Below are 21,142 nucleotides of genomic sequence, written 5' to 3'. Positions count from 1 at the left end.
TTTCTAAATGGTCTTATTAAATAAAAAACACGGAGCCAGAAATTTGGGTTAAAGCCTTAGAGAGATCAGAGAAAGCCACCAGCTAACCTCACCTCACCAACTCTGCAGCTTCCAAGAAGCATGACTTCCTGTCTACCCAGGCTTATATGCCTTGCTTTTCTGCCCTTTCATTGGCTCTTAGCCCAGCTACCTCACTTCCTCTTCCTACACAGCTCTGTCACTGTCTGTCTGTACAGACCTCCAGACTTCTATGGTTGGTACTGGGATTAAAGGCGTGTGTCACCACACTTGGTTCTGTTCCCTAGTGTGGTCTTGAACACACAGAGATCCTGCCTACTAAGGGATTAAGAGCGTGGGCTGCCTGACTTCTTTGTTTACTTAAAGTGGCTGGCCTATCCCCCCTGATCTCCAGGCAAGCTTGATTTATTAACGCACAAATAAAGTATCACCACATGGCCGCATTCTAGAACGGCAATTGGGTGTCGGGACACTGTCTTCCTGAGGGTGTCAGTCATTTGATAAATCTCTGCTGAGAGCCTATCCTGTGCCCAGGTCCCAGGTCCTGGGCACACTGGTGTGAGACAGCCCTTGGCCCCTTACAGTAGAAGCAACTGAATGTTTTGCTACAGCTACCACGGCCTCCTCTCTATGAGGACTCACAGGACAAGTTTCAGTCCTAGCTTTCTTTGCCTTTGTCACTGCAGGCCATGGGATGACTACATTACCCCTTTTTGTGGCTGCTCCAGGGCAGGGAACCACCTGCAGCCTGCAACCAGCAGAACACAGGACTTGAAAACACACTTCCTGGGCAGGATACAGCCCTGGATTACTGTGTCTTCACTCACTCCATAGAGCTGGCCTGTGAGTATCTTAGCCCACATCTCCCAGATTCTCTGGGAAGGTGGAGGTGAACTCGGAAGTCTGTGCTCCATCACTATCAATCTAGTCCATGCTTATCTCCGGTCCACTGACCTAGCTGCCTCTTTAACTGCATGCATACAGTCTCATCTTTAAAACCAACTGACCAAAAGGCCAACATGAATGCCACTCAGATGTACAGAAGGGGTACCCTGTGTGTCTGTGCAGACCCTGCTTAGGGCTAATCAGGGCACACCCTCCATAGGCTACAGAACTCACCAGAAGTTCCCAATCCTGCACTGGACTCCTTGGCCAGGTACTCTCCATTGCTCCTTTACTCTTTCCTGGGACACTCCCAAGGGCTTAAGTGCTATCGTTTTACCTAACTGGTCGGGGTTCCCCACCATGAATCTCAGAGAACCATCAGGGCACACTGGTATGGACTTGGGCTACAGCCAGCTACCCAATTGGTTTGGTGACTATGCATCAGCCATGCACACTGATTCTTTTACAGAAGATGACAGAAATGAAATGATCTGACTTTTAAAGAAAGAATGGAAGCTGGGTGCAGCACGCATGAGGATCTGGTTTCGTATACAGCACTAGCTACAACAACAGTAATAACAACAATAAAGAAAAGGAGAGAAGAGAAATGAGTCGTGCAAGCTCACTGCATAAAAATGAGAGCTCGGAAGGAATGGACTGCTTACAGATACTCTGATAGGGGAACACGGGGAGGGAGGAGCCCAAGTGCCCACAGTATGGAGGCCTGGAGTTTCAAGTTCTTAGGCTTGAGCCAAGAGCACGAGCTATCCCTGCTTACTGGCACCTAACAGCATGACTGGCATCTTAGACCAGCAAGTACCGCACATGGGAACACAGTCACGGTTTGTGTTGCCTGATTCTCATTTCCTGCTTGGTGACCTGCCTATCAAAGGCACCTGCCTTGAGTTCATGTCAACTGTCTACACACCTGCCACTGCTCTTTATGACTTCCATTAGACCATTCATGTTTTCATAAATTACAAAGTTTCTTAGCAAGGGGTCAGGTGATTTTCATAGCGAGATCATAGCCTTTGGGGGAAGAGGGTGTCAGGAGGGTGCAGAATTAAGAGACCTCCAGCCTCTACAGGAGCTTGAAGGCTTGCTGCCAACTGCCCACTAGGTCAGGCTGCTCCAGCACTCACTCACTCTGAGCCCAGTGACATGACTATACCAGGTGGGCTTGCACAGGTAACTTGTGTTTAGAGCCAGACTGCTGTCCTGATCCTAGCCCAGTTTTCCCCAGCACCATTGCTCTATCACATGTGGAAAATTTTAAAGCTTCTAGTAGTATGGTTAGTATGGTAAATTTTTACCTACAACCTTAAAAAAAGTACAACAGAAAAATTCCACTGGCGCTCAAAAAATGTAATCCTGGCAAGAAAGAAAGTGCTGTTATGTGACGGGGAGGTACAAACAGCAGTGACCAGATGCACTGCAGGGCAATGTCACTCACTAAAATATGCACTCTAACCACCCTAAGCCAATTTGTGGATGCAGCCGACCGAGAAAACCTGCACCACCATGTACTGTAACTGCCCACAGTATGCAGACCTTACCATTGGCCCTAGGGACTGGGCACACCAGTGTAAGCAATGACAGACCAAAACCAAAAGAGAACCCGTCTCAGTCGGGGGTGTGGCACAGCAAGAGGGCAGGCCTCACTTCCGACCTGAGGATCTATTCTGGGTGCGAAATTGGCAGGAGGCTTTACACCCACTCCCTAATGCTGCCAACACTTCCCCAGTCAAAGCACTCATCACTCATGACTACAGCAGAAAGCAAGCCTCACTTGGACTCCTTTCCTGCACTCAGGGTCGGCGGCCCGGTCACTGGGATTAGCTCATCTACCCAGAATTTCTGCTTACACAACTGCCAAATACAGCACAAACAGATCAACCCACCTCTGTTTCCCTTTCACTGATGCAACCTGTGCATCCTCATTCTTCTCTGAAATTACAAAGCACTCAATCACACGGACAGACTGCTGCAAGCCCTACTGTCCAGCATTGATGTAGTGATGAATGAATGCCCTTGAGCCCAGGACAGTTTTCACAAGTATGAGCAGTACACATGCAGATCAAAGGGATGAATATAAGCTTTGTAAGCTTTCTAGAGGTGCAGCCAAATTGCCTCCCACAGAGACTAACATTTCATGCTCCCACCAGAGCCTATTTTCCCCATCAGAAGGTATGGCCCATGAAGAGACAGAAGTTCAGAGGTCATCAAACTTGGCTGAAGTCACATCCATTCATTTACTCAATCAGCACTGAATGCATCCCATAAGTCAGACATTTTATACAGCATCAATTAAAACTACCATCCCTTTCTACATGGTACATGTAGTGTGATGAAATAAATGCTGTGTAGAAAAAAAATTACCAAAAAGGGAAAACAAAGTGCTGGGAATGGGATGTCCTGGCAATTTCCATTTCCAAGAGGACAGCGAAGAAAAACATCTCAATCTGCAGGGGTCAGCTGGGCACCGAGAGAGGTCGGGCGGGCACCAAGCGTGCTGGGGAGACACGGAGAGTGGAGGGAGCAAATGCAGGAGCTCCAGAGCCTGTGACAGCAGCAGTGTGCTACCGAGAGTGGCTGCAAAGGGGGTGGCTGTCTTCTACCCCACGGCCTGAATACCAGCCTGCCATGCCCACTAGCAAAGCTTCCCTGCGACAGACCCCACAGCAAATGAGAATTCAACTCCCTGACCAGAGGTCCCCTGCCTTCAACTGTCCTATGCCTATCTTCCAAATAAAGAAACAGAAACACCTGGGACATTTTAATAAATATAATAAAAATTATATTTAAGAAATATAAGAATGAAAATTTACACAGACAGAAGGTGGGCATTGTGACTAGGCTACATAGGGAACCCCATGCCAGCTAGGAGCATGTGTCTCAAAAAAATTATTTATTTTTTTACACAGACCAACCTCTACACCAAGAAAGTTACATTTTTATTTTTAGAAAACATTTGATAAAAAAAATAAACAAACGGCCGGGTGGTGGTGCCGCACGCCTTTAATCCCAGCACTCGGGAGGCAGAGACAGGCAGATCGCTGTGAGTTCGAGGCCAGCCTGGGCTACCATGTGAGTTCCAGGAAAGGCGCAAAGCTACACAGAGAAACCCTGTCTCGAAAAACCAAAACAAACAAACAAACAAATAAATAAAAATAAACAAAACCAAAATGATAAATTCATGTTAGAAGCCAGTGTAGGGGGCGGGATCTCTCTGTTGGTTTTGAGTTCTCACTGGAGCAGACCCTCATCTAGACGAGCATTTTGAAAAGATACCCAGGAAACCCCTATTTCTCTAAGTCGTACTGCAAGGGGGTAGGGGTGAGGCAGGAGCAAAAAGGGCCAAGGCTCTCACAGAGCAGTCAGGACTGGGAAAGGCCGAGCACCTGGAATAGAACTGTGAACTGGGACCCAGGGCTGTGAGGTCCTAGGACAGGGTCACCCCTTTTCACCCTTTGAAACTTTGAGTGCATTTCCCTTGACAGTGCCACTGCAGACAGCGGGGCGTCGAGGCCCCAGAACGAGAAGTGACAGAACAAGGTCAGGAGGCCACAGGTCTTCAACCTAGCCAGTGGTAATGTGCTGCGTCTGGGAACAGTGAGTGTGGTGGGAGTAGTGTGGGTGGGGTGACGAGAGGGTAGAAGGTACACAAACACCCCTAAATTCAGCCAGGGCGACAGCGGCAAAGGTCAGTCTGCAGCTAGTGAAAATGAGCAGAAAATCAAGTCAGGCAGATGGAAAGCAACAAAAACCTGTGACATCCTGGGCTCCAACAAAGATGGTGTAGCAAGGTGGAGTGTAGAATTCTGGAAAAAATCTACCCAGAGGGAGCACAGCAAGGCCATCTTGTCATTTTACTATGGTGACCACAGAGTTCCCCATGACAGAGCCAGCTTCCAAAAGACTCAGAGCCCATTCCTAAAACCACTTTGTGAACTAACCAAACCCCAGCTCATGGTCAAAGCACAGCACAACACTGACACTTGGGGTCCAGGTCAAGGCTGGGGTGCAGAGCTGAGACTCCAAGTCTGCATGGCTCCTTGAACACTCAGCCAGGGGCACCCCTCTTCCAATTCAGAAGTCCAATCACCATGTCCACTCTAGACAGTAACTCAAGGAAAAAATGCCACTAAGTAAGAAAAAGACATCATGCCCACTGCATTAGTAGAGGAGTCTCTGGGTCCACCATACTAGTTAGAAGGGAACAGGAAAGGAAATCTGCAGCTACATCAAGAGTCAGTGACATTCATTTGAACGGAAACTTTCTGAAGCACTTCCTTTTTATTTTCTTACTTCTAGCAACATGACAAGCAGAAAAAAAATGGGGGGTGGGCAAGCATTTTACAATACAGATTTTGGTTTGTAATAAAAATACTAGAACAATTTTAAAAACATAACAGTTGTTAGAAAGTCACAATGTAAAAACTCTTTTAAAAAAAGTAACAAAGATAACTGGAGAAGTCTGAAGCTTCCCCATGGAAATATAGAAAAGGGTATTTCAAAGCCACCAAGAAAGGATTAGACATTATTTTTACCAATGTTCCCACTTTAAGAAGTAGGTGACTGTTGCTCATTTCCTAAAGCAACACAACCCAAACTGACAGAACGCACATCCCAGGTCCTCTGCAAGAAAAGGGTGTACTCCACCATCAGTCCACCCCAAACCTTATTTCTTTAAAGGTTCATTTTCAGACGGGCAGCACTCGGGAGGCAGAGTCAGGCGGATCTCTGTGAGTTCGAGGCCAGCCTGGTCTACAGAGCGAGATCCAGGACAGGCACCAAAACTACACAGAGAAACCCTGTCTCGGGGAAAAAAAAAAAGATTTATTTTTCTTAAGTGTATGTGTGTATCTGTCTGAGGGTACCCATGGAAGCCAAATTTGGGCCTTCTAGAAGAGCAACAAGTGCTCTTAACCACTAGGCCATCTCTAGGCCCAACACTTAAAAATAAAAAGTGTGTGTGTGTGTGTGTGTTCGTTCACAAATGGCAGGTCAAAGGACAACTTGTGGGAAGTGGTTCTCTCCTTCCACCATGTGGGGTCTCAGGCTTGGTGGCAAGGGCCTTTACCAGCTCCACCATCTCCGAAACCTAGTGGTTTCAGTCTTCAACTCATAGTAGCTGTGATTCCCTAGACAATCTCTCCAAGACTGGGCTCACTAACACCTGTCTGGTGAAGGGGAAGGGCTCACGGAGCCCCTCCAGCTCTGTGATTCTCTAGGTAGTAAGCAGTTAGCGGGGGAAGGAAAGGCATTCCCTCAGTAGTGCAGCCACTGACAAGATGCCCCTGTTCTCACAGCCATCCTCATGAAGCTCACTGGGGCACACAGCAGACAGGAAATGAGAACTAACTGGGAAGTGGAAAGGGATGAGCCAGAGTGCAGAGGACAACAGAGAGGGGAAGGGGTGAAAATGATGCAAACACATGTACACATAAGAAAATCTCACGATGACGGGGCTGCCGTGAGGATAAGCAGTTACGAGTGCTTCTTTCCCATGGCCTCTCCCAGCACCCACACCCAGAGGCTCACGACCACCTCTAACTTCGGCTCTAGGGGAGTGTGACACTCGCTTTGACATCCAAGAGCACCTGTATACATGTGCACATACATGCACAAAGACACATAAAATAAATCTTTAAAAAGAAATGTCATAAAAGTCATTATTATATATTATTAATATATGGAGGGAAAAAAAACCCACTTCCAAGCTGAGCGGTGGTGGCATACACCTTTAATCCCATCACTAGAAAGGCAGAGGCAGGCAGACATCTTAGTTCAAGGTCTATAGGACAGACTGGTCTACAGAGTGAGTTCCAGGACAACCAGAGCTACTTAGAAAAAAAAAAAAAAAAAACAAAACCCACTTTCAAAATTCCTTTAAGTTACCATCTGTGAATACAAAAAGGTTTTGATTGCTCTAATATAGCAAGTGTCCCTTGTCCCTTTCTAACACTCTCTCCCCAAATACACAAACCAGTAGTTACAGAAACACACTCTTGGGTGCTCCAGCAAGTCCCAAACCTTGACTACAATGTCCATGTGGTTCTCATTTCAAAGGTAGACTCCACCATCTTGATGAACTGTGTGGCAAAAAGGATGTAACAGAAACCTCAAATCCACTTTGAGAGACTAGGAAAGGCAGAGACAGGAGGGAGCTGAGGACTTCACTTCCCAGGAGACTCTATAAGGACTAGGCATTTCTCCTTCTGTCTAGTCAGGAGCAGACAGAACTGCAAGAGTCTACAGTATCTGAGGACAGGCCCAAGGCCAGGACATGACCAGGGCTTCCCTCTGCTCACATACCAGATTGCCAGGGCAAACTCAATGTCAGCAGGCATCTTTAGTGAAAGATGTAAGTCTATGATTACATGCTGACAACTTCAAGTTTTTATCCCTTAAAATTTTTATTTCATTCATCCATCCATTCATTCATTCATTGATGAAGTGTGTGTGTGTGTGTGTGTGTGTGTGTGTGTGTGTGTGTGTATGTGCATGCCATGGCACACATGTGGAAGGGATGGAACTCAAGTCGTCCAGCCTGGCGACTGCCCCTGCACTTTCTGAGTCCCCTTACCTGTCTGTCTCCCTACTCAATAAACAAACAACATGCCCTTCAGATGCACGCTTGCAAGCATCTGCAGATCTCTTACATGAACCAGAGACAAACTGCAGCCTCTATCTTTCCCTCTATTACTGAGCCCTGCCCCATTTCCAGTCTCACTAAATGTAGTGACAGCTAGTACCTTCAGGCTTGTTAACGTCTCCCTGCACAGTAAGTTCCCTGAATACCCACCTGGGGCTGCAGAGTAAGCTCAGCAGTTCAGTGCCTCTACTGTTCATGTAGAGGACCCGAAATTAGTTCCCAGAACCCATGCCAGGCAGCTCACAACTGCCTCTAACTCAGCTCCATGGAACTTGATGCCCTCTTCTGGCCTCATCAGGCACTGCACTCATGTGCACAGAGAAAAAGACACATCAAAAAACAAAAAATAAACAAACCAAAAAACAACCCCATGACAATCTGTTCTCTCCTCAGGATCCTACCACCCAGGCTTCCTAAACAACTCTGCCTGGACCTGGCCCTCCATCCTCATTCCTCACCTCACACTGCCCTACCTAGAAGCTGTCCTCTGGGATCTCTTTCTCTCTCTCTCCCTTCCTTTCTCCCTCCCTCTCCCTCCCCCTCTCCCTCTCTCTCTCTCCCCCTCCCTCTCTCTCTTTCTACCTCTCCCTCTCTCTCTCTCAAGACAGGGTTTCTCTATGCAGCCTTGGATGTCCTGGAACTCCATCTGTAGACCAGGCTGGCCTTGACCTCAGAGAATCTGCCTGCCTCTGCCTCCTGTCAAGTCCTTACTCTGGTGCCCTCCTCATCAAAGGAAGCCCACCACTTCCTCTGACAGAACTTCTTATTTGCCAGTTTAACAGTCCGCACTTTCTTCCTACACCCCAGTGGGTCACCATCTGTGGCCAGGATGTCTGGGTTATACCTCTCTCCTCTAAGAGGGGTGACATGAAGCAGGTTTTACCTGTGCAGACACAGTCCTGCAGGTGGTCAGAAGTCTAGTTGAAGCCCCAACTTTCACCTGGACACTTACTACAGCATTCTCACTGCTCTTGCTACCTCCATGCTCTCTTCCTTCACTCCAATACACCTTCTAAAGTGACAGGAGTTCTAAACAAACACATCTGATCCTTGACTAAAAGCCCAAACCTCCCCCACAGTCGTCATGGTAAGTCCAAGTTTCTCCACACAACATGAATCATTTGGTTTTAACTCCCGCTTTCTGGTGATGACTTCTGCTACTACCACCAGCTCCACCCAGTGGCTTGATGATGTTGTCACTTGATGTACCAGAAAATGCCAAATGATGTTCTTCCTAACTTCTTTGTTCTGCTTTGTTTGTTTTTAAACAAGGCTTTGTTCTGCAGCCCAGGCTGGCTTTGTCCTGCAGCCCAGGCTGGCTTTGTCCTGCAGCCCAGGCTGGCTTTGTCCTGCAGCCCAGGCTGGCTTTGTCCTGCAGCCCAGGCTGGCTTTGTCCTGCAGCCCAGGCTGGCTTCCCCGGTGCTGGGATTCCAGGCATACAGCACCATGCTTAACTCCCTTTCTTCAGTCTGAGAAGCATCCTTACCCTCATCCTGCCCTTACAAGTGCCCTCCAGATCCAGATTAGTGCTGGACTCTGACAGTACTTCTCAGACCCCTTCTGGATTTAACTTCTATCTTTCTTTCAGAAAGAAAAAAATCCCTGTTTTTCTCTTGACACAGGATCTCTGTGAAGCCCAGACTGGTTTCAAACTAGTGATCCTCCTGCCTCAGCCTCCCAGTGAGCTACCCCATGCTTCCAGCTAAATCTGACTTTTAAGAAAAATTTAAAATACCGTGTGTGTGTGTGTGTGTGTGTGTGTGTGTGTGTGTGTGTGTGTGTGTATGGGGGAGGGAGGAGATATATGCCTCAGTGGTTTAAGAGCTTGCAAAGATCAGTTCAATTCCCAGCACCTACATCGTGGCTAATAACTTCAGTTCCAGGGGATCTGACATCCTCTTATAACTTCCTCGGCACCAAGCATGAATGTGGTGTATAGACATAAATGTAGGCAAAACATCTATATGAATAAAATAAAAAATTAATCTAAAACATTTTTATTTGACATATTAAAGAATACACATGTTAGGTGTGGTAGTGCACACCTTTGATCCTAGCACTTGGGAAGCAGAGGCAGATGGATCTTTATGAGTTCAAGGCTAGCCTGGTCTACATAGTGAGTTCTAGGCCAGTTTGATTTACATGAAATTCTATCTCAAAACAACCACAAGAACACAAGCAATACGTATCCCATCAGTACGTCACTGCTGTGACTGTGACAACACATGCTTGGACTCTACCCATCTCTCCTCACCGACTGAGCTGCTGAGAAGGCAAGGTCAGACAGTCAACTACACCTGCTGGGGCTCAGAGCTGACAACCAGGAAGAGTTCTGGAATTCATTTCTGGTTCCAGCTCTATCATGATAATCCTATGAACCTGCTACCTAATGTGGACACAGCACTTAGCATTTCTTTGCAGATTTCTTCATACATAAAGTGAAAACCAAACTTTTACCCTCCTATGTACAAGTACCAGGAATCTCTAAATCTCACACCAATGCTGAGTGAATACGAGGACATCTTTCTACATCATTTCTGTCACTCTGAGAAGTGCAGCCTTGTGCCTGGGAGAAATGGATTCACACCACCAAAGACTTGTGAAGGGCACTCGGTTTCAATCTCAAGTTCCAAATGCCAACCTGGCATTAAAGCAGGCACAGTCCTAGCATTCTGAACAGCCACTTCCAACTGCAATCAAAGAGTAGGCAGAACTTGTCTTTACATCATGAAGAGGGGGGATCTGCTTTCTATCCTGCAGCTCCATCACCGGCAGAAGGAGGCTGGCCATCAGAGCCATGTGGGCTCTAACTCCCCCACCCTCCCCCAGCACAACACAGACCTTTCTTGTTCTCTAAGTGGCATTCTGTGCCATCCTCAGTCAGAACTGCCTCTGGGTCTTGTTTACCAACAGCTTGGCACAGGGTTTAATCCATTCCCAGTCCATCACACGCTCTTCTACCCAAACACAAGCAAAGCCCCATAATGACTCCAACTCTAATTCTGTTAACAGTGCAGAGAAGAGTAACTCTGTGCCTCCTACCTTGCTATCTATTCCAGTCTCCATCAAGATAGATGGATGGATGGATGGATGGATGGATGGATGGATGGATGGACGGACAGACAGACAGACTAGGTAGGTAGGTAGGTAGGTAGGTAGGTAGGTAGGTAGGTAGGTAGGTAGGTGATATAAATAGATCGATAGATAGACAGACAGACAGACAAGAAAGGTAGGTAGGTGGTAGGTAGGTAGGTAAAATCACCCAGCTACTTACAAATCACTTCCTCTGATGGTATTAGTAAAATGTCTGGGTAGATAGATTCTTTTCTGATTAAGATTTTTAAAGGAAAATGGGGTCAAATGGTTTTTTTCTTCAGCTGTCAATTCAGAGGGCAAGTTTTTCCCTAGCAAACCCAAAAGGACCCAGGATGGTACTGGATATGCAGACAGCACATGCCATAAAACTACAAAGAATCAGAACTGTGGCTGCTCTGTGTCAAGTTTGGGGCTATTCTTCCCCCTTCCCAGAATGTACTTCTTACATTAGAATTGAGAGCATGCTCCTGCTCCATGCACATTATATTAAAATCAAGCTACAGTGCAAACCACATGTCCTTCTGACACGAAACCCATGTATTACAACCCTTCTTCATGGGCTGAGTACCAAGGTGGAGATTGGAAGCCAGATTGTCCACCTCAAGTCTACTTCATCTCTGCCGTTCTCTAGGAAAGCCACACTGACGCAGGAGAGAAAGAGTTCAAATATGTGGTGATATGCCACTGTAATGGCTTGAATAAACACAACCTCTTTGGCAACTTCTGTCTGCCATGTAAAAATCCTGCCATGTTCCTAAATAGGCAGGTTGGACAGCTCAAGTTCCTACCTGAACGGAACTGAAGATACATCAGAAATCTGAAAAGTGAAGATACATCAGTGTACACAACACTGGCAAAACCTGTGTCTTGTGATTCAATTTTAGGTTCCAGGAATCCAAACCATGCCAAAGGTAGTTGTACAAGAAATGTTTTCAGGAGCATGAGAACTGCCCCTCAGCCAAATGCTCGTCAAATGCACGCACAAAAGCTTAAGGTGCAATTTAAGCAGCATTAGGGCATGTCACCGAATCATTCCATCCGTATGTAATTGTCCTGTGAGGTGAAGAATGTCTGGAATTCTGTATTTTCTTGCTTAAAATATACATATCAAGAGCTAGGTGTAGTGACACACACCTTTAATCCCAGCACTGGGGAGGCAGAGGCAGAAGAATCTCTGAGTTCCAGGTCAGCTTGGTCTACATAATAAGTTCCAGGACAGCCAGGGCTACACAGTAAGACCCTGCCTCAAAACAAACAAACAAACAAAAATCACATCTCAAGTTATCAATATGCTTGTCTCCATTAAGAACTGATGTGTGTGCAGGCATGCATGTCCACATGAGGCACACACCTGTGGAGGTCAAAGGTCAACATGCTGAAGCTTTCTCTATTGTTCTGTTTCTTTTATTCTTGAAACAGGGTCTCTTGGAGCTCACTGGCTGTCGTCTAGACTAGCTGAGTGGTGAATCCCAGGAACCCTTCAGGCTCCACTTCCTAGGGCTGGGATTAAAGACACATTGGCCATGCCTGGCTTTTTACATGGGTGCTGGAAATCCAAAGTAACACTTCACTCTCGGAGCCATCTCCCCAGCCCCCATGCAAAAGGGTTAAAGTATCTGTATAGATAGCTGGTCATTCTCTGCACAAATGCACAAAACAATGACCTCGAGGAAAAAACAAATTCAGGACACTGATCTCCAACATTTAGACTTGCTTGATACGAGATAAAGACAGCTGAAAAAACGACTGAGCTCAACATGTAAAATAAGGCCGCCACCCTTGAGTAGGAACAGAGAGACTCTTCCAAGGCTTCAACAGCTCAGGTGGGGGCTACTTACTTCCTCATTAAACAGCTTGCTAGTTTCTTTTTTGATGGGGTCTATGAGCTGGACTTGGCCTGCAGAAAAGCCCACTAGGAGAGAGACACTCTCCGCTGTGGCTGTTAGGTGGTTGAAGTCATGACAGGTAGGCTGTGTTCCTTTGTATATCCTTTTATCTATTGGTTTACTCAAGTCAGCAGCCTGGAGGAAGAAGAAAAATACACACGGTAAGCAGCACATTGAGATGAGAAAGCTAAACTACTTCATATTCCATTATGAACTTCAACTTTAAAAACAAAGTTATTTAAAATACTGCTTTATTTGTGCAAATTAAATTCACCTCATATTTCATAAAAGCAATTTCACATATGTAGTCAACTAGATATTGTTAGACTATCTACAAAATATTCATTTGTAACTTCTGTTTCCACAATTTTTCCTCCTTCAAATGTGTGTGACAAGGACTCCCAAACTTCAGAAGGAAAATCTCTTTGATTCTAAATTCCTTATTTCCAAACACATCCCAAGGATTCGAACAGAGTAAGTCTGTCCACACAACTCGGGTGTGTCTCAAGTAGCCGAGGGCCCGCTGCTCAGTACCTGGAGCTAACGGTACACAAAGACAGGTCCAGACTGGCAGGCAGCAGCACTTACTGGAAACTCAGAATGCAAATTCTCAAGCGCCGCTCCAGACCCTGTGCATTAGAAATGGTGGGAGTAGCCTACAAGTTGTAGTTGTATAATCCTCCCCGGTGACCACTGAGAAGCACTCCGGAGGCTTCTCTCCCTGCTGCCATCACCTCTACTGCTTATGGTAGCTCTGCAACATCCTACATCGAGAGCAGTCACCAGCCTGCCTGACTAATGTCACAGCTGGACTTGGACCCTAGTTCTGTTGACCACAAGCAGATGGGGAGAAAACACATTCAATGTACTCTAAGGTCAAAAGCAAATAGTGACTTTTCAGTGTGTCCCCCAACCCCCCCCCCCATTAAATTTTTTTTAACATTTATTGTGTGTATGTACACAAAGGTGCCATGTGGAGCAAGTGGAGGCCATCAGACAAGCTGTAGAAGTCAGCGCTCTACTTCCACCATGTGGGTCACAGGGGCTGAACTCAGGGTTTCCCTTCTTTCCAAGATGCTTATTTTCTTTGAGGAGAAATGTCCCATGTAAGTGCAATCTGCTAGGTTGTTTCTGCTCAACGAAAGCAAGCCACACCCCTCCTATGTTGAAAATCACAGGGGGAGGGCCAGTGAGACGGCTCAGGGGGACAGGTGCTTGTTGCCAAGTCTACTGACCACACATACACACTCCTACACAGACACATTTCAAGTAAATCAAAAGATAAAACCACAGGTGGGGACAATTCCGCTCTCAGGCATGTCACTCTGCCTGTCGTCTGTTCTTCACCACATTCTCTGCATCACAGACACTACTGAAAACCCACAGACTCCGGTTCCCCACTTTCCTCCAAAGGGGCCTGTGACACTGGATGACTTAAGACTGTCTGATTCCCAAATAACAAATACTGAGTAGAAAAGAGAGAGGACTTCAACACTGTGAGCGGCCTTGAGCAAGCTGGACACAGAAGCTTCCAGAGTGAGTACCCGAGAGGCCGTGTGTGTGTTCTTGGAGCCCGGCAACAAGGAGGCAGGCCACCCTCCCAGCTTCACCTCTAAACACAGAGGAGATGCTCACCTTTAATCCGAGCACTTGAGAGGCAAAGGCAGACAAGATCTCTAAGTTCAGGGACAGCCTGGTCTACAGAAAGCTCCAAGGCAGCCAGGGCTACCCAGTGAGATCCTGTCTCAAAAAACAAACCAAAAAACCAAACCCACAAATGAGACATTCTGTTCTACCAACTGTGCGACTGTCTGGAGGACAAAACAAGGGGTGTGCACAGGAAACAGCACTGAACTGGATGATGAACTCTGATTCGAAACAAACGGGGCGCTAGCCTTGCCACAAGGAGAATGGAGGCAGGGGAATCACAGCTGGGCAGAGCTGGAGGCTCAGCACCGGAAGGAAGGCACCTAGAAGGACCCAAGGCAGGCTTGAGGGAGAGCTCCTGCTGGGCCCTACAGGCTGAGGGAAGGAGAGTAAGCCATCCAGAACAATGAAGTGAGCAGCAGAAGGAAAGTGGCAGAAATAAGACACACCTGGCAACTAGAGACTACAACTCCATTGTGAAGTGAGACTCACTCAAGTATTTTTAGAACTATTTTACGTGTAAATGTCTGCCTCATGTATGTCAGTCACCACAGGTATGACTGAGGGGGACAGATAGGGCATCACAGTGGCTGTGTGCCCCATACGGGGCTAGAGACTAAACCCAGGTCCTCTCAAAGAGCAGCCAACGCTTTTAACCTCGGATTCATTTCTCCAGTCCTTTCCAGTTTCTTTTCCTAGTAATTCTTCTTCTTCTTTTTTTAATTAACAAAAATTGGCTAGGTAGTGGTGGTGCACAGCTTTAATCCCAGCACTTGGGAGGCAGAGGGAGGTGGATCTTTGTGAATTCGAGGCCAGCGTGGTCTACAAAGTGAGTTCCAGGACAGCAAGAGCTGTTTGGTACACAGAGAAACCCTGTCTTGAAAAGCAGGGGGGGAAAAAAAGTCAGGCAGTGGTAGCACACACCTTTAATCCTAACACTTAGGAGACAGAGGCAGGCAGACAGAGGTCAACCTGGTCTACAAACTGAGTTCTAGGACAGCCGGGGCTAGACAGAGAAACCTTGCCTTGAAAAACAAACAAACAAACAAACAAAAACAAACAATAACAATTGGGCCAGGTGCAGTGGCAGGCAGATGTGTGAGTTTTAGGTCAGCCTGGTCTACAGAGTGAGTTCCAGACCAGCCAGGGTCACATTGTGAGATCCCCATCTCAAAACCAACCTACCCCAACTCCCCACATTAAAAAAAAACAAACACAAAGAAACCCTGTCTCGAAAAAAACAAACAAACAAACAAAAAAAAAAAAAAACAAGCAAGATAGATGAGACAGTTTTGAAGTTGGCCTTCCACTTCCACCACCCTGGGACACACCAAAGCACAGCTGGACCTACAACACTTCCCCTCCACCTCAGGCTCTTCTTCTGTCCTCCTCCTCCTTCCCTAGTGGCAGGCACACCAGGCAACATGCTGCCTTCACCAAACAGAATTACTAGGAGGCCTCAAGTGAGCCAGAGGTACTTGCTCCCGACTCCCTGAGCACCCATCCCACACACAAAAGTTACTTTTCTGAAACTCTTCATAGATTCTCCTCTTGGTACTTGAGGTCTCTGGAGTCTAGCCCACCTGTCCACGGTCTGTCGGTTCCCACAGCACGGCTGTCTCCCGTCCTCTCTCGGCCATCAACCACTAGCTCGGTACACTTCTGACCTACTTGCTCCCTACTTGGTGTGTGACACTACTTGGAGCTCACAGCCTTCTAACGGAGCAGTCACTACCTGAGCCAGCCAGCCTCTGTCTTTCTTCCAGGGGTCATGGCTCCCTAGCAGATGGCTTCCCAGCTCGAGGCTTCTGGCAGGAGGGAGAAAGTCTAGACCTTAGAACTTGGCAGGCTGAGACTCAGAGCCACCTTCCCTCTTGACAGCCAGCCTTTTCCTGTCCCTGAGCGTCAGAGACCAAGCCCTGCCTCCCCAGACAGTAACCACCCCCCCCCCCCCATTCTAGTCACATATCTCAGGTCCAAAGCTTGCTAGCTCCCTCTTCTCCGTTTATCAAAGCACGAAGACCTCCCCGGCTGCCACGCTCGCCCCTCGTCTCACAAAGCGATAGCTGTCTACTGAGCCCCACAACAGGAACTTGACGCCCACTGCCCCGTTTCATCTCGGATGCGGTAACTACGAAGGGATGCAGGGTTCAGATCCTGTGCTCTTCTCTACCTTCAGTTATTCTCCACACCACCATGCTAAAAAAGGGCCTCTCTTTGCAGCTTAGTTGGCTACCTTCAGGAATCCTGCTGGTCACTTTTAATACCCACCTGCTCTCCTGGCTCCCGCTCTGTACTCCTCAGTTCATCCGAGTTCCCAAGATGTAAATAATCCCACCACAAGGTCTAAATGCTTTTAATTCCTTGCATGGCTTCAGAACTTTTAAGATTTTATTTATTTTTATTTTTATTTTATGTGTATGGGTATTTTGCCTATATCCACATCTGTGCCTGTGGAGGCCATAAGAGGCATCAAATCCCCTGGGACTGGAGGTACGGTCATTGTGAACCCCATGGAATCAAACCTGGGTCCTCCGGAAAGGCAACAAGTGCTCTTAACCACTGAACCTTCTCTCCAGCCCTCAGAATTATTTTTATATGTTAACTGTTATAACAAAACTATAGTAACAACTCCCTAAGGAGTGGAACTTCTGTATAAAAGGTACATACATACAAACTCTACAAACTCAGCTTTCAGTTTTCAGCTTCCGAGTGGCTGCTACATGCCTTGCATCCTAATGATTTCCAATCGTCTGAGCTCTTTTAAACATGAATTTGTAACAGAACTAGTTCCTTCCTTCCTTCCTTCCTTCCTTCCTTCCTTCCTTCCTTCCTTCCTTCCTTCCTTCCTTCCTTCTTTCTTTCTTTCTTTCTTTCTTTCTTTCTTTTTCGAGACAGAGTTTCTCTGTGTAGCCCTGGCTGTCCTGGAACTCGCTCTGTAGACCAGGTTGGCCTCAAACTCACAGAGATCTGCCTGCCTCTGCCTCCTGAGTACTGGCATTAAAGGTGTACGCCACCCCCCAGCTCAGAACCAATTTCTTAAAATGTCTTGCCAGTTTTAAGAATCATTTCATATTGGTTTCCATCCTCAATAGGGCATCCATAATATCATAAACACTCAATATTTACTGAAGGAACTATAGTTACTCTTGCTTGCTTTCAACATTAAAAGTGCATATGAGTTCTGCATATGATGAGTTCTGCATATGATGAGTTACTGATCACAAAATAATGTGTCAGTGTCTCATCATACTCATTAGCTCAACTTAGTAAAAACTTTTAAGTAATGCTTTAAAAATACATACTTGCCAGGCATCATGGTGCATGCCAGAGCAAAGATCCTAGCACTTGGGGAACAGAGCAAGCTGACCAGAAATTCAAGGTTATCCTCAGGTATAAAGTGAGCTGGAGGTCAGCCTGGTAAAATGAGATCCTGTCACAGAATAACAACAGAATTCAAAGCTCGAGACTAACTTATGCCAAATGAGGCCTGGCCTGCCTCAAACAACAGGAAACCCAAATCCAAACCAATGTCCCTCAAGCCAGGCTAAGGCAAGAGATTCAAAAATTCCAGGCTAGCCTGAGCTACAATGTGACACCTCATTTCAAAAAGAAACAAATGCAAAATTAAGTCCACAATTCTGGTGTCCACACCTGTCATCGCAGCACTTAGGAGGCTGTGGCAATCAATCAAGACCAGTCAGGGCTCAACAGTGAGACCCAATCCCAGTTCTTAAATAAATCAAGAGATGGCTCAGTGGTGAAGAGCACTGCTGCTCTTCCAGAGGACCCGGTTCAAGTACCAACACCCACACAGCAGCTCACAACTAACTCCAGTTTGGGGGGATCCGACACCCTCTTTTGGCCTCCTCAGGCACCAGGCACACACATGGTGTACATATTCATGCAAATAAAACACTCTTTTTTGGCATATACCACTATGCCTAGCTAAGTAAAACACTCTTGCACATAAATAAATCTTTTCAAAATGAAATAAAATAATTCCGCTAGGGAATCAGAGCCAATTGCCAAAGTTCTAGTCAGTAAGAATTCTTCAACATCTCCCCTCTTTCTTCCTTGGTCCACAGTGTCTCTGGAGATTCTTTTCCAAGATGAATTTTGCTGAAATATGGTGAGGAACTGTTCCTCCCAGCACACCCTGCGATCCCAGCCCGCCTGGCTCCCTGGGGAATGCTGCTGAGCCAACACAAGTGTTGAGCATGGGCTAGAACCTGTGAGGGGTAGCCTGGCTCCCATGGCTCAGTGGGCAGCCCTCAGCTTGAGCCTGTGTGCCTTGAGCACAGCATGCCGCATCACGTGGCCCTGTGCTGAGGCTCTCTGTGGGAACTGCTACTTGATCCTCTAGGGTGTCCAGAGCATTTGATATGGGATGAAAACCATCTAACTCCTTTTGAAGAATGTGTTAAATGGCAGACCCTAACCGTGTCGGGGGAGCAGTGCTCAAATGCAGACTGCTCTCTTTGTCGTCTGTCTGCCATCCCTTTTCTCACACCTAACTCCACTTCTCCCTTCTCAAGCACCCCCTGCCCAGATGACAGTTTCACGGCCCACCTAAGGCCTGCCCTCTGGCGCAGCAGAGCTCAGCCTCCTTGGCTCTGTGCCAATCTCTTCCCACCCACTTCTACCCTGTCCAGTTACCACACACAATCTGCTAGATGAAGTCACGCTCATACAAAACCTCCAGGGCTATCTGCAAGTGAGGACAGCTCTGCCGTCCCAGCTCCCAGGGGGCTTTAGTGCCGTCCCTCCTCCTTACCCCGAAGGCACTGCTGTGCCTCTGTGCCTGCCTGCCTGCCAGCCGGGCCTTCTAGTCCAACTCTTACCTAAAAACCTGCCCTGCTGCACTTCCACACAGACCCTGCGTCTCCTGGCACAACGCTGCTTCCTCCCATCACTGACCTTGGTTGTCTTCCCCTGAGCTTCAGAGGGTCCTTCACCACGGGCCCCATCATTAGTGGTAAATGGTTTAGTAGTACTCCATACACTGTGAAAGCCAGACTTCTTTTTAAAGTCAAGGAAATGGTCACTACCAGCCTGCGCAGACTGCTAGGAAAACAGCAGCAGCAGCAGCAGCAGCAGCAGCAGCAGCAGCAGCAGTCCAGGGCACCAAAGGCCACCATTACGCCATTCTGAGCATCAGAACCGGTGTTTCCCATTATCATCCATCTTGTATTTTTACTGCAATGTGTGTATGCTGAGGTCAGAAGACAACTTTGCAGAGTCGGTTCTCTCCGCCCACCTCTCTGTAGTTCCCTGAGGAGTCCACAGCACAGCAAGCACTCTTCCCCAGAGACTCTCACGGACCTCCACCATTCTTCATCAACTCCAGATAAGAATAGACATGCTCTTTCCAATGTCACAAACGATACATACTTCAGGGGAAAAGACGGACTACAGGGGCATTATCTTAAAACTTGAGATCCAAAATAAACCACATTATAAAGATTGTCCCACACTTTTAATTTAGTTAGACTTGAAGCTTGAAGTCTAATGTCTGGGGCTGGCCCACTAGTCCACATCTTCTGGAACTGGAGAAACACTAAAGGTATTTAAGCCACAGGAGACACTACGTATTCAGAGCTGAGTGAGATAACTGCCTAGTGACAAAAATACCACACAGACCTTCTCAAATATGTTCACTACATCCATCTATAATATATAGAGGCCAACAGGTAACGTGGAAATGGTAATAGCTGTACATGTGCAGATGTCAGCAGTCCAACCCACCTAAGCTTCAGAACAAACAAAACTAGCTGAATCTTGTAAAGCACCCACACAATTCACCTTCTCACAGTTCCTTCAGGTTCAACAGTCACATCCAAATACCTGCACAATTAGCATTAATACTATGTAAAAAACTCAGGAGGCAGAGGCAGGTGGACAATCTCTGTGAGTTCAAAGCCAGTTTGAGGTACAAAGTGAATTCCAAACTAGTCAGGGCCACCAGTATAAAACCCTGTTTTAAAAAATGAAGAATAATCCATATGCAAAGAGCCAAGCACTTAAATGATAAACATAAACATAGAGCAACCATGGATATGTATGTATACTTAAATATCAGCTAACTAAGAAATCAGTAGGCTTGGACTCAATTATCTCAGCATGAAAAATAATGCCAATCAACTGTAAATTTCAGTGTTTCGAGGGTCAGGATCTTGTCAACATTACTCTATCTCCTAATAGGAGGCCTGGCATATAAGTAAAGTATCGCTAAATATCTGTAACAACAAAGAGTAAAGGGAAAGGAGCCAAGAGACCCAAAACAGACTTGCACAGATACAAACATCATCCTTTTGCTGACTAAAATGCTAACAATTAATTGACTTTCTTGGGTGCCCATCTGTAAAAACAGGAAACAAGAACTAAAACAACAACAAAAACAAACAAAACCTTCAAACCCCACACAAACTCCACCAAGAAATACTGGTAGGGCCTCTAGAGTTTGCAGAGCATATTCGCACATCAGCTCTTGACCCAGCATCCTAAGCCTGTGCGACAGCTACCGGAGCTCCTGTTCCATACACAGGGAGACAGCATTAGGTGGAGCGGAACCAAGGGAGAGAGATGTGGCAGGCTCAGCTGTCCTGTACACCTTCTACAGGGTCACACTGTTACAGCAGAAAGCTGTAGACCAGGAGGTGGCATTCAGTTCTAAATGTCTCTCTCTCTGTGGCTGTGTCCTGTGGGATCAGCTACTCCACTCTGCTCAGTTAAGCCCAGATTCCAGAACTCCCGTCTTCTAATGCACTGATCTCACTAAAGTGCAGTGATAATGGTCCAGTTCCCAGCACTGGAGGAAAGTGATTTTCTCTTCTGAACACATAAAGACCCATTACTCATCTTACAGGCTTTGGGAAGAAAAACAAAAACTCACAAATGAATAAAACCTGGATGCTTCTTATTGCCTATATTTTCTAAGAAGGAGAACCCA

General features: G+C 46.7%; 1 protein-coding gene across 9 annotated transcripts in view; it reads right to left on the bottom strand.

Annotated features, from left to right (window-relative positions):
• Wdr20 (WD repeat domain 20) overlaps positions 1 to 21,142 on the bottom strand; it is a 66,636-nt gene that overhangs the window by 12,456 nt on the left and 33,038 nt on the right. For 8 of the 9 annotated variants that reach the window (XM_076551399.1, XM_042261192.2, XM_006992134.4 and 5 more), the window contains exon 2: positions 12,496 to 12,678. Coding sequence is in view for 4 of the 9 variants with exons in the window: in XM_006992134.4 (XP_006992196.1) it covers positions 12,496 to 12,678 (183 nt within the window). In the remaining 5 variants the exon portion in view is untranslated. Of the gene's footprint in view, positions 1 to 8,501; positions 8,574 to 9,116; positions 9,119 to 12,473; positions 12,679 to 21,142 lie in introns of all 9 variants that reach the window. The other variant, XM_076551401.1, reaches the window with a different exon arrangement.

Source organism: Peromyscus maniculatus, chromosome 14, assembly GCF_049852395.1.
Source record: "Peromyscus maniculatus bairdii isolate BWxNUB_F1_BW_parent chromosome 14, HU_Pman_BW_mat_3.1, whole genome shotgun sequence".
NCBI lineage: Eukaryota > Metazoa > Chordata > Mammalia > Rodentia > Cricetidae > Peromyscus > Peromyscus maniculatus.
This window is presented reverse-complemented; position numbering and strand designations above follow the sequence as displayed.